Raw genomic sequence first — 17,077 nt, 5'->3', positions numbered from 1 at the left:
TTTTTTTTATTTTATTTTATTTTTATTTTTTTAATTTTTTATTGTTGGCTGTTCAAAACATTACATAGTTCTTGATATATCATATTTCACAATTTGATTCAAGTGGGTTATGAGCTCCCATTTTTACCCCATATACAGATTGCAGAATCACATCAGTTACACATCCATTGATTTACATATTGCCATACTAGTGTCTGTTGTATTCTGCTGCCTTTCCTATCCTCTACTATCCCCCCTCCCCTCCCCTCCCCTCCCCTCCCCTCTTCTCTCTCTGCTCCCTCTACTGACATTCGTTTGTCCCCCTTATATTATTTTTCCCCTTCCCCTCACTTCCTCTTGTATGTACTTTTGTATAACTCTGAGGGTCTCCTTCCATTTCCATGCATTTTCCCTTCTCTCTCCCTTTCCCTCCCACCTCTCATCCCTGTTTAATGTTAATCTTCTTCTCATGCTCTTCGACCCTACTCTGTTCTTAGTTACTCTCCTTATATCAAAGAAGACATTTGGCATTTGTTTTTTAGGGATTGGCTAGCTTCACTTAGCATAATCTGCTCTAATGCCATCCATTTCCCTGTAAATTCTATGATTTTGTCATTTTTTAATGCAGAGTAATACTCCATTGTGTATAAATGCCACATTTTTTTTTATCCATTCATCCATTTTAAGTTATTTGTGAAGAAGGTGTAGGACCAAAAGCAGAGTATGAACTTGGTAAGTAAAAGTGCATACATAAACTGATCAACCACATTCAGTTTTGAACAATAATTAAATAAGCCTCAATACAAAAATCAGAAATAACCTTATTAATTAACAATAAATCATCATCAGCTGGGTGTGGTGGCACACAGACACAACCATCCTAAGTCTAATTACAAAATAAACATCAGTGACAACCTAAGATTTTGATGGGCACTGAGGGCCAACTATATGGGAATCTGAGCCCCAGCAACTTGGGAGGCTGAGGCAGGAGAATAGCAAGTTCAAGGCCAGCACGGGCAACTTAGTGAGACCCTGTCTAAATAAAAAAAAGTGCTGGGGATGTAGTTGAGTGTACCCGAGTTTAATCCCTAGCACTGTCAAAACAAAACAAAACAAACAAACAAAAAAACCCACCATGACCAAATTTTCCCTGTATGTATTAAACATATTTAATAAAAGTAAAATGTCTACATTGCTAAAAACTAATTGACTCAGCAGCTGAAAGTTGTCATTGGAGAGTTTGTGTACTTGGCTGTATTATTGTTTCCAAATAAGTATAAGTCTGTTTCTAGGTTCTATCATAATCTATTTTTAATCTATCCTCATCCCAATAGTTAATGATTACATCAATTATTATAATTTTATCATTCTGTGAAGTCTGATAGCATTTCCTCCCCTTCCTTTTCTCCAGAAGTGTCTTGACTGTTCTTGGCTACTTGCTATTCTGCTTGAATTTTAGACTTCAAATAATCCTGTTGTGGTTTGGGTTGAAATTGAGTTGCAATTATAGACTCATTTTAGAGGAATGAATATTTTTATAATGTTTGGTCTTTATATCCATGAACTTGGTATAACCTCTACATTTATTCAGCTTTTTGTTGTAGTACTTAAGTTTCCAGCATCCCTGAACTAGTTTAGGATTTTTCTCAATTATCTTAATACTGTCTTTTTAATTTAGTGGTGATTTTGACTGGTCTTCACTGCTCCCTGGTAAATCATTACTTAGCCTTGAAGTCTCAGCTCAAATGCCAACTCTTCCTTGACGCCTTCCTCTAGTACTTTAGGCAGACTTGGAGGATCTTTCTTTCAAGGTCCCTGCCACCCAGAATATGTTGCATATAATTACAAGAGCAAATACTTACTGATTAATGACTATATACCAAAGTACTATGTTAAGCACTTTCTGAACATTAATCAGTCTTCAAAATAACCATTTGAAATCAAAGTTGGTGCTATTCTTTCCATTTATGAGAAAATGAGGTCAGAGAGGGCCACCTGTCCCAGGCACATAGCCAGGAAGAGATAGGGCTAGGGTGTGGATCCAGGCAGTCAATCTCGAGAGTACTTGCTCTATGTTATACCCCCTTTAAAGCAGTTGTATTATGTACCAAAGTGGTTCATTTGTGCACATTTGTACATCACAGAGAACAAATTTTGAATGTACACCCTGGATCAGGCACAGTAATAGACGCTGGCTGGACAGGCTGATGAAATAAATCTGACATTAAATAAAAATCACGCCCATAAACACAAAGGTACAACTTGTGCTAAGTGTCCCCTGGGGAAAGAGGGAGGGGGAACCCAGGGTTATACAAACGTGAATTACAAAAGGAGGAGCTTGGGGGAATGTGTGTTCTTGGGTACAGGTCACAGGGAAAGAGTCATGAACTTGATTCAAAATGTGTTGAGTTTTAGAGTCTGGAACATACATACGCTGTGAAAAATTGCAAACAGTGGTCTGCTCCTGTGGTGGTTGGGGAGACTGGTTCCAGAACCCTCAAGAATACCAAAATTTGTGGATGCACAAGTCCCCTAAGTAATGCATAGTATTTGCATATAGTCTATACACATCCTCCCTATACTTTAATTCACTTTATACTTATTTTCACTTAAATTCTACATTTCTTATAATACCTAATACAATGTAATGTTATGTAACAGCTATGTAAATAGCGGTGGTTATACTGTATGGTTTAAAGGATAACAAGGAAAAAAATCTGTGCGTGTTCAGTACAGACACAACCATCCTAAGTCTAATTATAAAACACACGTCAGCGACAACCTAAGATTTTGATGGGCACTGAGGGCCAACTATATGGAAATCCGAGCCTCAGGCATGTGGCACGTAATCACTAAGGAGCCGGCTTTGGTTATACCATGTGTAGGCATACGAGTCATCAAAAGGAAGCTCCAGAATGAGAAGGTAGAAGAGACACAAAGAAGAAATAGAGGTGGCTGTGTCTTTGCGTCCTTCAGTCTCCTTCACAGAATAGGTGCTCAGTCCAGCTTCATTGGCTGAATGTTGGCAGCCGAACGAATGAACGAATGACTCGGCATAGCCTTGATTGTGACCCTTCCTCTCTAGATCCCTACATCCCTCGGTAAAATGGAAATAGCGACCCGGTTTGCGCCGGCAGCAGCGTCTCCTGGGATTCAATGCCGCCGCTCCAGGCTGCACACACTTTGCCAAGAGGGGAGTCCGCTGGCTGCGCGCATGTCCGCTGGAGGGCAAAAGCCGTCCACACTGCTGGAGACAGTCATCTCGCCCCCCTTGGCGTTCCCCGGAGAGCGCTCAGGATGCCCTGGGTGAGCGCAGGGACTGGAGATGGGGTCTTGAGTCTGGAGTAGAGCCAACGCCGAGGGGAACCAGAGGATCCTGGGGGGAGTGGGGGCAGCGATACGGAGGGCAAGGTGCGCTGTCACCGCCCCTTCAAGAGACCTCTCCAGGATCAGCGTGGAAAAGGAGAGAGATTTGGTACATATAACTGAGAAAATCAGAAGCCGGTGGAGACTTTCATCTAGGAGCACCCACCCCCCGCGCCCCCGCCAGAGCCCAGGAAAAAAGCAGGCGTGGATGAAGGAGGCGTCTGCACCCCAAAGCTGGTAGAATGCATGATCCCTACAGCCCGCTTAGCGCCCCGGGTGCGCGCCTCTGCGCAAGGCAGCGCAGGAAAGTTGTGAGGTGCCGGGGTCCAGGCCGCCCCTAGAGTCCGAAGTGCTGGAATCCGCAGAAGCCTCCCGCCACCGCGGGGTGGCAGAGTTGGGGGCAGGCTAGCCCCACGGACCCCAAGGGATGGCCCCGCCCCGTAGCCGTCGGGAGGCCAGCCGTAGGGGGCGGAGTTGTCGCCGCCCCCCATCTCGTGGAACTGCGGCCCCTTCTTAAGCTCGGAGCCTCTGGCTGTCTCTCATTCGTGTCTCCTGCCAATCTCCCGCGCGATGGCCTCGGCGCTGAGCTATGTCTCCAAAATCAAGTCCTTCGTGATCTTGTTCTTCACCCCCATCCTGCTGCTGCCACTCATCATTCTGATGCCCGCCAAGGTCAGTTGCGTCTCTCGTCAGCCCGGAGGAACCCGGCGCTCAGTGCCCTATAACGGGCACGGAATTCCGGGAGCACTGAGCTGCAACGCACCGACTCCCCCCCGGGACAGCTCCCCTGAGGCGAGCTCCAGGTGCCACATGGGAGGTGACCTGCAAAGAATCCCGAGGGGTGCAGAGACCAGATCCCAGGGCACAAGAACCGTCCGGGAAAGCACAAAGATCTAGACGTGAGCACAGATCTTAGCCACACAGACTCCAGTCAGAGGCTTAGCCTTTGGCTCATACTCTCCCCCAGAGTGCATAACCGCTGTCCCCATCTCTCCCCAAGATGTCATTCATGTTAGCAGGGACTCTGAGTGCCTCGCCTCTCCCTCCCTCTGTCTTTTCTCTCTTTTCCCTCGGTGAATGGACACTTCCCAGCTGCAAGTGTCTTCTGACCTCAGTGGGGACCCACACAAAAAGACCATCACTTAAGTGATTCCTGAGATCTGCCTTTGCCACTCTCTGTCCCCTTTTGGGACCTCAGTTTTCCCATCTGCCATCCACATTTCTTTCCCTCTCTGAAACCAGCAAAGCCACATCTGATTCAAAAGTCCTGCTCCAGGATGAAAAGCAGGTCAGAGTTGGTCTCTTTGCCTGCTGCCTGCTGTGGCTGTGGCAGGAGGTGGGACATGTTCCCAGAGCTCACGCCTTGGGTGGCATGGTCCTGGGTAGCAGGGAAGCTGCCTTGGCCTCCTAGTGCTTCTGGGAAGGAGGGAGAGAATGAATGAATGGCCTTGGTGGCGGGGTGGGGGCAGGGTGGCCTGCTCAGCCTGGCCCAGACTCAGTTGTGCTGTGCACAGCCAGTTTGGCAGAGGCCCAAGCGCTTTGAAGCCTTTTGTGGCTGCTGGCTGCTCCTTCCTCCTTCCTTTTTTCAATCCTTTCTCTCTGAGCCCTGACAGGAAACCTCCAGTTCCTGTGTCCCCTCCCCAGGCAGGTTTGAGAAACAGAACTCCTCAAGGGATGATCCAGCAGGGATCCTGGAGGAAAGGGGCGCATTGGGGTATCAGGAAGCCAACCTGCAAAAGAACTGGACTTCCACCATTCCCTTAACCTCACGACTTTAGCCAAGTCCCTGTGTTCTTTGGGTCTTGGCGCACTCGTCTCTATAATGGGGTGGTTTGATTCTGACACTTGTTTTGGTTGTCAAAAGAGATTGTTAGTTCCTGGGATGTAGGAAGAAAGACTGGGAGGAGCCCTTGGTATAGTGGAGCAGAGCCTCTGGTTGGGCCAAAGACAGTAGATTGAACTCTGACAGCTCTGTACACCATCAGTGAGCAGCCATAGCTCCTCGTTGAAGAGATTTGGGGCTGTTACTGCCCGTGGGAGGGAGCCAGGCAGGAGTGCTGTGATTTTAGTTCTGCTGGCAGGAATAATTATAGTTGCTTGATTGACCTTCCTGCTCCAGGGCAGTGTGACTGAGATCCCACTTGCACCCTGGCACACTCACACACACACACACACACACACACACACACAGGTGGGTCCTGAACTGAGATCCCTACTCAGATGTATGTGCATGTGTCAATTAACCGCCATGGCAGTGAGGCTTAAGGGAAGTGAGTGCTTAAGAGAGGAGGAGACACCAGTGATAGTTCTTCCAAGGCTACCTTCCCATGGCTCCCTGCAGCCCATGCTGGGCTAGGGGCTTGGAAGCCTGGGTCCCTGGTTTCTCGTTTTCTCCCTTTGTGTGCATCTGTTTTGAGAGTTCCCTGCCCTCACCCTCCCTCACCCTCCATGTCCTCTCACCTCCCACTTTGTGCAAGGAAATCCAGAGGTCCAAGGCACAGAAGGAGCTTGGCAGCCAGGGCAGCGCTGTCCTCATCCAGTGGCGACTCCCAGGTCACACCGCCCTCTGCTGTTGCCCAGCTCCTCTCCTCCAGGCTTTCTTCTTTCTTTCCTTTCATCTACCGTGTTTGCTTCCTGGCCTCATCTTTGTTCTGCTTTTTTTTTTTTTTAACTCTTTCTCTTGGTCCCTTTAAAAAAATCATTTTTATAAAATAAGTGATAAACTTATTATATCGTTTATTTTATTAAAATCGTAAACAATTCTTTTTTACAAGTTTGCAAAGTATAAAGTAACAATGAAAATGCCCTCAAATCCCATGACCAATTAATATTTTGATAGAAATCTTTCTAGAAACCAATCATTAATCTTGTCTCATTAGATACACACACACACACACACACACTGACAGAGAGAGAGACTGTTTTGCCTATATATATATTTAATACAACACATTGAGGACACTTTTGCTGGTGGATACAGTCATGTGTCACATGGCAATGTTTTGAACAATACTGGACCACATATATGACAGTGACCCCATAAGATTGTATCACCTAGGGACATCGTGTTCATTCTAGTTTCTGTAAATGCACACTGAGATATTTACACCATGAGGAGATTGCCTGAGGACACATTTCTTAGAATGTGCCCCCATTGCTAGGCAATATGTGATTGTCATCATATCAACAATGACTCCTGTTTTTATTCAATTGTGCATTTATTCACATGCGCACTCAGTTGTGCACATGTATTTACTGAGCCCCTCTATGTGCTAGGCACAGTGCTGAGTACTGACTTTTAAATCCCATGGATTATGTCTCCTTTAGTCATTTTTCCAACCCCTTCTCAGTTGCAGGAAAGTGTTCTGAAGTTATACAGCAAAAGCCAGGATCCTCTCTGAAGGTAGAATCTACCTCATTCTTTAGGGTTACTACTCTCTTCCTAGCTTGCCCTTTCCATTGATGTCATGGGAGCTTTCTGGAAATAGGGAGGGTCAAGTTTGTTGTCTGGTATTATTAGTCAGGCCTGAGGCACTTCCTAGACTTTCTAATAGTGTAATTGAGGTGAAGGAACAATTTTCCTTGTGTCCCATCCTCTTTTCTAATGTTTATCTTTGGTTTCTCCAGGAGTCTACAATGAAAATTGGTTACAGGTGTCATCCACCGTTTCTAAGTTTAGATACTAAAAAATTACAAGGTCTTTCTGAGTGCCACTCATTAAGAATAGGCCCTTGGGCTGGGGATGTGGCTCAAGTGGTAACGCACTCACCTGGCATGCGTGGGGCACTAGGTTCGATCCTCAGCACCACATAAAATAAAATAAAGATGTTGTGTCCATCGAAAACTGAAAAGATAAATATTAAAAATTCTCTCTCTCTCTATTTCTCTCAAAAAAAAAAAAATAGGCCCTCTTAAATCCCCAACTTATAGATGAGGACATGAAATGACCCTGGAGAGGGGCCTAGACTGGGAGCAAAAGATGTAATTTATCAATGACATTGTTTAGAATTGCTATCACGTGATGATCATAAAAGCAGCCTGATTTTTATTAGTATTGTTTTAAAATTCTCTACAATGCTCCCTCTTGCCCACACCTGGAGGGAACCACTCCCTCTATACATGGCATACCCCTGACCCCAAGGCTCAGAGAACTTAAGTGACTACTGAAAGTCAGACAGCAGAGGACAGTGGACATTGATCAGGCTGGCTGGTGGCAAAGCCTGTCTTCTAACCACACTGCTATTCTGACTTAAGTCCAGTGGCTGTCAACCCCATTGATTCTGTTGGAGTGAAAGGAAAGGCTTCCTTTTGGGCTCTGAAGGTTCACTGCCATGAACTGACAATAGACAGATTAAATAGGAGAAAAGATATACAAATTCATTAGGTGCATGGAGGCAATCACAAAGTGTGATTCCCTATTAGCCCAACACAATTTTGAAGCTTATATACCCTCTTTCATAGGGGAAGGGTACAATAGAGAATGTAGACAGTTTTTAGGGAAATAGTAAATGATTTTTAGGGGAATTCAGGGAGCTTGGGGAAATGTACAATGTCCTGAGATAAAGTTCATTGGGCCCATAGAGCATACAATGTAAGTGATTCTCTTTGGAATATTGAATGGAACCAAAATAAGGGACAATGCTGTGTGATAAATGTCTGTCCATCTGCCTTTCTTCTGCAACATGGGTTCAGTTAATGAAAACTCAGGGAAGGGACCAGAGGTGGTTGTTTCTTCCTTGGTGGGATGGGACTTTAAGTAGACATGGAGATGTCAGAGTAGCATCCCTTCCTGCATCTGCTGCTCTGAGTTTCTTAAATTTAAAATAATCAGCATGCCAGGCCACCATATTTTGGGGATGACAGTCTCTGGACTTCCTCAATCATCTGACCTTCTCACAGCAGGGGGCAAATGATGGAGTGGCCTTTTTGAAGTTGTCACCCGGAGTCTCTTGGGTGAGAAACAAGGATGCTATTAAACCTCATGGGACAGTCTTAGCAACAAAGAATCATCAGTCTTGAAAAGTCAATGTGCCAGGGTTTAGAAACCCTAAACTTTCCTGCTTGGAGCAGTAGGAAGGTATCCTGAGTTGCTTGTGGAATGCTGAAGAAAGATTTATTTTCCTCTCAGCTGATGCTATTTGGTTCCTTCTCTGAGCACCTGCTCAGCATCTACCAAGTGCTGAGACTACACAGGATGCTGAGGACAGACTGAATCTACAAATATTGCATGTTTCCTCAAATGGCATGATTGGATGGTGGTGCTGGGTGGAGGCGGGGAGAAGGTGAAGAGAACGATACAAATCTAGTGTGGGGGGGTGCTTTGAGGAAGGGCACAAAGCAGAAACAAAGAACAAAGATAGATTAAAGATTTAAAATTAAAGATGCTTTCTTTGAAGGTGGGGACAGGGAGTCAGAACAGTAGAAAAATAACTGATGGGTAAATTTCAGGTGACTATTTTGTAAGGACTAAAGGAGAGGGAACTTCATTATCATTCAGATTGAACTTGGCCTGTTTGGGAAACTTGGCTCTTATCTCGCCTAATTTCTCAGAAGATCAGATAAGAACTTGGTTTGGGTTTAATGACATGAATGAAACCACAACACGAGTGACTCCAGTCTGATTTTTGACTGGTCTCTTGGGACCTGGTGCAGGAGGCTGGTCTAAAACAATGGTCTATAATTTTTAAATAACAGGATAAAGGTAGAAAAGGGGACGAAGCCTGCAAATAAGGGATAGAAGCCTTGGTGACTGGTTTTGTGGAGGGGGCTAGAATGAGGGAGGGGGCTAGTGAAACATAAAACAGCTAGGGATGTAGGAATTATTGTCCACATTTTAATAGGTGACGAAACCGAGGGCCAAGGTGGTTTAATGACTTACTCCAAGTCCTAAAGCGAATGAGGGCCAGGATGGCAGGTGCTTGCATTGGAACCCAGTTCTGCCTCACTGCAGAGCTAAGAGTCTGGTGGCTCAGTGGCTAACGAATGTGACTTGACTATCTGTTAAATTAAATATAAAACGAGACACCTTTGTAATGGGAGAGATGGTGACTAGTCCAAGGTTTGAAAAGATGAAAGAACTTGCCTGGGACCACGCAGCTGGGAAGGGGAAGGCACAGGGTGGTTAGGGGTGGGGCTGGAGTCTTCTGATGACAGATCTGTTGCCCTCCTCACCGTCCTGAGCCTGGAGAGCTGTGCTGGCAGAGGCAGGGCACAGGATCCCTCTAGCAGAGTCCCCACCGGCTCCCTTCCACTGTGGTGGAATGGGGCAGTGGGGGTGGTGAGGCTTGTGAGGCCTCAGGGCGGTCTCTTCAGTTTGTCAGGTGTGCCTACGTCATCATCCTCATGGCCATTTACTGGTGCACGGATGTCATCCCGGTGGCTGTCACCTCCCTCTTGCCTGTCTTGCTCTTTCCGCTCTTGCAGATATTGGACTCTAAGCAGGTGAGCTGACTCAGAGGGTCCTGGTGACTTCCCAGTTCTCTCATGGACCCCTTCCTTCTCCAAGCCCCTCTCTGGGGGGCCTGGGGGTGGAGGTGGCCAGATAAACCCCACTGGTGGATTCTCCCTGGTGTGAAAACATACCACCCCAAGCTGCTCCCGAAGTCAGCATCTGGCCTGCTTGCCTGTCCCTGGTGACAGGTAGCCCTGGGCCCAAGCAGTATGTGGAACAATCCTCCTAGGCCTTCCATGATGCCCTCTAGGTGTGTGTCCAGTACATGAAGGATACCAACATGCTGTTTCTGGGAAGCCTCATAGTGGCTGTGGCCGTAGAGCGCTGGAATCTACACAAGAGGATCGCCCTGCGCACCCTACTCTGGATAGGGGCCAAGCCTGCACGGTAATTAAGTCTTCTCTCTCTCTATGGCCATGTGGCTCTGTGTGGGCCAGGGCTGGGGAGTGGAGTGTGGCACAGACCAGATCACCCCCAGTCAGTGCAGGAGGGCTGGCCACTGCTTCTCGGGACATGGCAGGGTGGCCTCTGGGTGGGGCACGTTCCAATCTTAGCTGGGAGACAGATGCCTGAGGGGTGGTTGCAGATGGTGAACAGCAGTAGGCCAAGGTTCGCTGCCTCCAAGGGCAGACTGGCTAGCAAGAGCCTTTGTAGGTTCCAGAGGTTTCCCAAGGGAAGTGGCTATGGGGTTCCACAGGGACCAAGCTGGATGGAGGTTGGAAAGCAGACCTGAGATGGTTCCACTACTCAGCTCAGAGGGAAGCAGAAAGGTCTTTCCTTCAAAGCTTGGCCGTCTACCTGAATGGGTAGCTCCTTACCTCACTTTCCCCCATATCGCTCTGCACCTCCCAAGATCCCCCTTCCAATCAACACACAAGCTATTCTAGCCATCCCATGGGGCCAGTGTATTCTAATTACAATCATAATGGCATGGTGGATGTCTACAAGGCCAGGCATAACACTGGGAACTTATTTATCATCTTATTTAACTCTTATTACAACTCTGAGTGTTGGGGATTATGAGGAATCTGAGGCAAAAAGTGGAGAAATGACTTGCTGACAGTCACATGGGGGTTGGACTCAGTATGTCTGATAAAGACTGTGACCCTCAAATGGAGAACTCAGGGCGCATCTTTTGAAACAATGTGCTCTGTAATTAATGGTGCATTCTCCACCCAGCCCTTGGGAGGCAGCTGTGGGTTAATTCACAGTAAATACCTCCTGAGATGTCCATGTCTCAGGGACTTTGCTGGGCCATGAGCACACACAGATCCTAGCTGGCTTTTCAGGTGACCATGCCTGGGTCTCCCTTGGTGCCTGCCACTGACTCACCTGAGCAGAGAACTCTGTGAGTCGCTGACTTCTTTGTGGCATAGATCTTCTCTGGTGATGGGTTTATAGGGTCAGATCACAAATCACTGTATTTTTTAGAAACACAAGTGCTCAGGAAAGTGGATCTTGGTCCCCTCAGCATTCTTCTCTTGGAAACTTTAAGTGGCTAGCTTTGGGCCCTCAGCAGGTGGGAAGCCACCATAGCAGCCTTTGCAGGAGGCTTTGTCTTCTCTGCTCCTTCCTGCCACCTGGATCCTCCTCGGGGCCTGGCTTCCAGCTGTCCTGGGGTGGACCTGTATGCAGAGGTCTTCTTGGTGCCTTGAAGCTTTGTATAGAAGCCATGGTCCTTCTGAGACCGCCTGCACTCACCAGACTATCATCTCCTCCAGGCCTGGATTCCAGTCTTTGACTTTACAGGTCCATGAGGTCAACCTGTATGGACATCAAATTGAGCCTTAGTGTAGCTCAGTCCCCAGGTCCCTTCTTCATGGTCCAGCCCTCAGGCACATTAGTATCCCCAAGGAGGAGTCTGATGGCAGAGGGCTTTGGAGACCTAGAGCAGTTGAGTTCCATTCAGCCAGCCTCCCCGAGAGCCTTCTGTTCCTGGCATGGTGCAGCTGGGGTATGTAGAGCCATAGAGGAGAGTCAGGCCCTATTCCCACTATAGCCTAAGGAGAGAGCTCACATGGAAACTGGTCCTCCAAGTGCCACTAGGTAATGAGTGTAGAGGGAGGATGGAGAAGGGTGTGACAGCCCTGCTTGGCATGCACTTGGAGGTGGCCACAGAGGAGGGTTGTTGTCTGAGTCCACTTGGGGGGAACCAATAGGAGCTCTCCAGGTGGACAGTGGGGTGAAAGGAAGAGAGGAAGCAGCAGTGAGAATGATGAGGGTTTATAAGCAAAGGGAACATATTTTCTAAACACTGTTAGTTTAATCTGGTTTACTACAGAGTGAGCCGAGCAAAGTGTGCAGGTACAGGGAGCTGGCCCGAAGAGGGCCAGCCATCAGGAAGGTCACAGTTCCCTTAGCTCCCTCCCAGATATCCCTACCTCTCCAGGCAGATTCTGCATATCTCTTCTGAACTTAAGAGAGGAGAGCTGAGGCTGAAATGTGGCTCTTTTCGATACCCATGCCTGCACACAGGGGTGCTCCAGCACACCCCTAGGGTCATACTCCATACTGAATTGACACCCTCTGAGTGTTTATGCCTTTCCTCCTAGCCACAGCTGCCTCTGGAGTCTCTTGCTGTTCTATTAGCCTGCAGAGTAGGTGTAATGTTGGAGAGAAAGGAGTAGCAGGAAGGGAGGAAAGAGGATAGGGAGGAAAGAAGGGAAGGAGGAAAAGAGAGAAGCACCCAAACTGTAATCCTCTATTGGAATATCCAGTCTTGAATTGGCCTGCAGGGTTGGACCTAGCCTCTGGTTGCTCCTGGGGATGAAGGGGTTGGGGAGTGGGGGATTCTCTGGCTTTCCTCTCGTGCCCCGTCTCTGCAGGCTGATGCTGGGCTTTATGAGCGTCACTGCCTTCCTGTCCATGTGGATCAGCAATACAGCCACCACGGCCATGATGGTACCCATTGTGGAAGCCATGCTGCAGCAGATGGAAGCCACAAGAGTAGCTACCAAGACCAATCTGGAGGCACTGGAGCTAGTGGATAAGGGCAAGGCCAGCGAGTTGCCAGGTGAGCCCCAGGCTGGGTCAGTGCATGCGCTACAGTCGCAGCTTTCCCTTCCGTTGCCAAACATTTTGGCAACCTCCTTATCCCTCCCTCCTTCCTGGAGCCCATCCCTAAACATGCATAGAGAACAATATTAGGAAGTACTGTTTTCTTAAGTTTTAGAAATGTCAATTTTGCATAAATTGACACTTTTGCATAAATGTTCTAGGAGAGCTATAACGTTTCATTTCCGTTAGTAAAAGCTTATAATGAGGCTGGGGATGTAGCTCAATGGTAGGGCACTTGCCTAGTATGTATGAGGCCTTGAGTTCCATCCCCAGCACTGCAAAAAAAAAAAAAAAAAAAAAAAAAAAACTTATAAGAAAATCCCACCCCTAGTTCTTTCCAACCACAGAAATCAGTGTTTAAGTATTCGTTTTATTCATTTGAGTATCTTTTGAACACCTACTGGGTACTCCTCACCCCTTGCTACTCCTACCATCCTTCAGGGAGGCCTTCTCTGACCCAGAGCATGTCAAATTCCTCTGCTCTGCTCTCACAGATCTTGGGGTTGTGTCCTGCCTTTGCTTCGTACTAGGTTCAGAGCTCAGGGAATACAAGATAGCATCTGTCTTGCCCTCTCTCTTCTCTGTCTATCCCAAGACCCTGCACTGGGAACTCAGACCCATGATTGATGTCCTGATTTCCCGACCCTGGGTGGGGTCCTGGGGCCACCGTGGTGACCAGGTACACTCCAACCACCAACTCTTGTGGAGTCCAGTGGGATGGCATCAGTGGGTCCCACAAACAAATCATCTGACTTGGAGGAAGCCATGGGCAAGCCATAAACCAGATGCTGAGGGAGCTCAGAAAAAAAGGAGAAGCCTTGTTGGGAGGAGAGACACTGGAGATAGATAGATTTACATACCCACTAGATGCAGGGAGCATCTCGAGCAACAGCAAAGAACCAGAGAAAAGGGATATGCGTCTCAAGTTGCTGATTTGGGGGCTGAGAGTGTGGTTCAGTGGTAGAGTGCTTGCCCAGCATGAATGAGGCCTTGAGTTCAATCCCCAGAACTGGAAAAAAAAAAAAAATTGCTGGATTTGACAGGAGCATGGAGAAGACTTAGGGAAGTCTTGGGAAATGACTGTGGGAAGGCAGATGGGACCTGACCATGACTTTAGTTCGGAAGCTGAGGAATTCACGTGGAGGGACCTGCCAGAGGGTGGGGGATGTCTCCTTCCTCAGGTTAGGAGCAGAGTCAGGATCTGAGGTTGGCTGGGTAGCCCCCAGTGACTGGCTTAGCTAACAGTGCTGTGCTCACCACAGGAAACCAAGGTATTTTTGATGGATCTGCCATGGAGAAGCAGGAGGACCAATACAAGAAAAGCATGTGCAAGGCCATGAACCTGTGTGTGTGCTACGCAGCCAGCATTGGGGGCACGGCCACCCTGACTGGGACCGGACCCAATGTGGTGCTTCTGGGCCAGATGCAAGAGTGAGTCATTGGCCACAATTTCAGAGAAAACAAAGTGGGCCCTGGGGCTGGAGAGACCCCTACTCACCTCTCCCTCCTCAGCTGGGCCCTGGGGCTGGGAGGCCAGTAGGAAGATGTGTCCCATCCAGCCTGCAACCACTCAGAAACACTCAGAGGTCATGGGAACCTGTTGCCAAAGGAGTTAATGGTGGGCAGGGTTGCTTTCTCTCTTGGAGTGAGTTCCATCTTTCTTTCCTGGGCTCAGAAATCCCAGCTCAGACAGGGACTGTGAATTGAATTCTCAGCTCAAGTCATGGGAGATGACAATGTAGTCACAGATACCTGAGTTAAAATTTGCAGGAATTAGGCATCTCTAAAAGAGTCTCCCCCACTCCCTTGACTCACTAACATGGGGGTTAATGGCAATGGTCCCAAGATATGGAGGTTCTACAGATGGTATGAAGGGTTGGAGTTGGGTCATTTTTTAACCTTACCGTCTCACTCACTATAACCTCACTCATTGTCCTGGAGGTGACATATTCCCTGTGAGGCTCCAGGTGGACCACAAGGGTAGTTTGGAACTTTCTAGCCTTGGCCAGAAAGGGACACAGGCCATGAGGATTCCCTATCTGTGCCCAGCCTTGTGCTGGGTGGGGCTGGGATTACTGAAGTGAGAGAAGCCTGGGCCCTGTCTGGGGCTCTCATGGTCTGCTGAGGGTGCCAGATGCCAAGGAGCTACAGGTGGGTCTGGTAAATAAACACGTTAATTGAGGTATGGATAATTGGTAGGTGTTGGAATAAAAAATAAATGCAGACAAGAGCCATGGTCAGGGGCAGGGAAAACTGCTGGCACAGGAGTTGGGAGACAGAAAAGACAGGACAGCAGTCCTCAGGGCAGATACTGAGGTTCAACAGCCAGAGTGTTTTTAATCCTGGGAGGGTTTTCTCTAACTATATCCTTAGGCTTCTCCCTGCAATTCCTCTGGGAAAAACAGCCTGTCTGGGCTGAGTGGGAAAAAAAATCTGGGTCTGCTTTGACAATCTTGGGCTACCGGGGGCCTTGGGACTGCTAGTACTGGCTTGGGTTGGGAGGCGGGCCTAAGGAACATCTTTTTTGTCCCACCCTGGGAAATATTTTTGAGATTGCTTAGAAACCTACAGGGTGAGGGGGTTACAGGCATACACAGACCCCTGAAGCTGTCAATCAAATTACATGCATATGTTTGCAAAAGTGTGCTTATCTTAAGGGATGGAGCCATAACTTGATGAGATGCCTAGCAGGGTTGGGATCCATAGGAAATGTTTGTTGGTCATTCTTCAACCTTGTCTTGTGCTCTGGCCTCCTTACTTGATCAGAGCATAGTGTTACAAGACAATGATCTTGGATGGCTAGACCTCAGGAGGATGTGGCCCTGAATCCTACCCCTCTCTCAGGATCCAGCTACTGCTCAGCCTCTGCTCATTGCTGGCTTGCTCTGCACAGCTCAGCCTGGGTTGAGGTGTAGGCCAGTATCTCTCCTTTCAGATTGTTTCCTGGGAGTAAGGACCTCTTGAACTTTGCCTCTTGGTTTGGATTTGCCTTCCCCAACATGCTGATAATGTTGCTGCTTTCCTGGTTGTGGTTGCAGTGCATTTATCTGAGATTCAGGTAAGTCAGAGCTGCTCACAAGATGCCATCCAATTGTGCCACCACATCCCTGCAGAAATGTCCTTCAGTTCTGGCCCTGTTTCTGCAGCTCTCTCTCTAGCTAGGCTGCCCTCCCATTCCCACCATCCCTGATTGCTCAATGTGGCTTTGCGCACATTGTTCCCTCTGTCTGGAAAGCCATTTCCTGCTTTCCCAGTTGCTTACCTCCTCAGCCTTCAAGGCCAGTTCAAGTGCTACTTCCCTGGCTACTCCTTCCCTGGCTTCCCCTCACCTCCATTCCATCTCAGAAGAACACTTGCTCCCTCCCTCCTCGGAGATGCCCTGGGGCATATCTCAGCCCTATCCCTTGCTACCTGTCTGTGTTTCAGTGCTGCTTCTTACCCTTGACCATGAACTCTTCCAGGGCCTCTCTGACCCCGGCACCCAGCATAGCTCCTGGCCCAGGGAGAAAGAGCAAGTATGCCATCAACTTGGGCTAAAGCAGAAATTTGACCCATGTGAACAAACTTTCACTTGGCCACCTGGCTCCATTAGACCAGGTCACAAACAAAAAACAAAAAACAACAACAACAACAACAAAAAAAAAAACAAAAACCCTCCTGATATCATCTAAATCAATCCAAACCCAGACCTTTACCAAAGGCCTACAATGTTCCCAACAGATTGCTCATCCTGGAAAGTTTACCTTCCTCTTCCCAGCAACTGTCAAGTTCACCTGGAGTCAACCTTCACCAGGGCCAGACTTTGGACAGAAACCGTGACGTGCAGCTGACAAATACCTAAAAAAAAAAAAAAAAAAGTTGTTGTTATTTTAAAAGACACAAATGTATCTGTGGCAAAAGGTGATCATGCCACTCTGGGATGAAAGTACTCAGCTAGGAGCTAAGTGTGTGTGCTGTGTCCCACTTCACAGGGAGCTTGAGTCAAGTGAGACGCAGGACCCTATAGGACCGGAGGGAAGGGACTCAGAGTAAAGGTACAGAAGTGCCTACTCAAGCCTGTAACTTAATGGGGGAAACAGGTGTTTTTCTTCATTTTCTTCTGAAGGAGGACCTGTTTGGAAGCTGCCATTTAAAATTTGCTACACATGTTCAAAACAGTCACTTTAATGATCATAATAGTAGGCAGGGCTCCATTCTACCCACCCTGCCTGGGGTCCAGTCCCC

General features: G+C 47.8%; 1 protein-coding gene across 3 annotated transcripts in view; it reads left to right on the top strand.

Moving 5' to 3' along the window:
* Positions 1-3,196: 3,196 nt before the first annotated feature.
* The window catches only part of Slc13a5 (solute carrier family 13 member 5), a 29,699-nt gene continuing 15,818 nt past the window's right edge, over positions 3,197-17,077 (top strand). For 2 of the 3 annotated variants that reach the window (XR_006847383.2, XM_046425069.2), the window contains exons 1-6: positions 3,202-4,017; positions 9,658-9,786; positions 10,047-10,183; positions 12,622-12,809; positions 14,116-14,284; positions 15,789-15,911. Coding sequence is in view for 2 of the 3 variants with exons in the window: in XM_046425069.2 (XP_046281025.1) it covers positions 3,916-4,017; positions 9,658-9,786; positions 10,047-10,183; positions 12,622-12,809; positions 14,116-14,284; positions 15,789-15,911 (848 nt within the window). In the remaining variant the exon portion in view is untranslated. Of the gene's footprint in view, positions 4,018-9,657; positions 9,787-10,046; positions 10,184-12,621; positions 12,810-14,115; positions 14,285-15,788; positions 15,912-17,077 lie in introns of all 3 variants that reach the window. The other variant, XM_046425071.2, reaches the window with a different exon arrangement.

Source organism: Marmota monax, unplaced genomic scaffold, assembly GCF_021218885.2.
Source record: "Marmota monax isolate L192 unplaced genomic scaffold, Marmota_monax_Labrador192_F-V1.1 WCK01_AAM20220418_F8-fsc00218, whole genome shotgun sequence".
Classification (NCBI taxonomy): domain Eukaryota; kingdom Metazoa; phylum Chordata; class Mammalia; order Rodentia; family Sciuridae; genus Marmota; species Marmota monax.
This window is presented reverse-complemented; position numbering and strand designations above follow the sequence as displayed.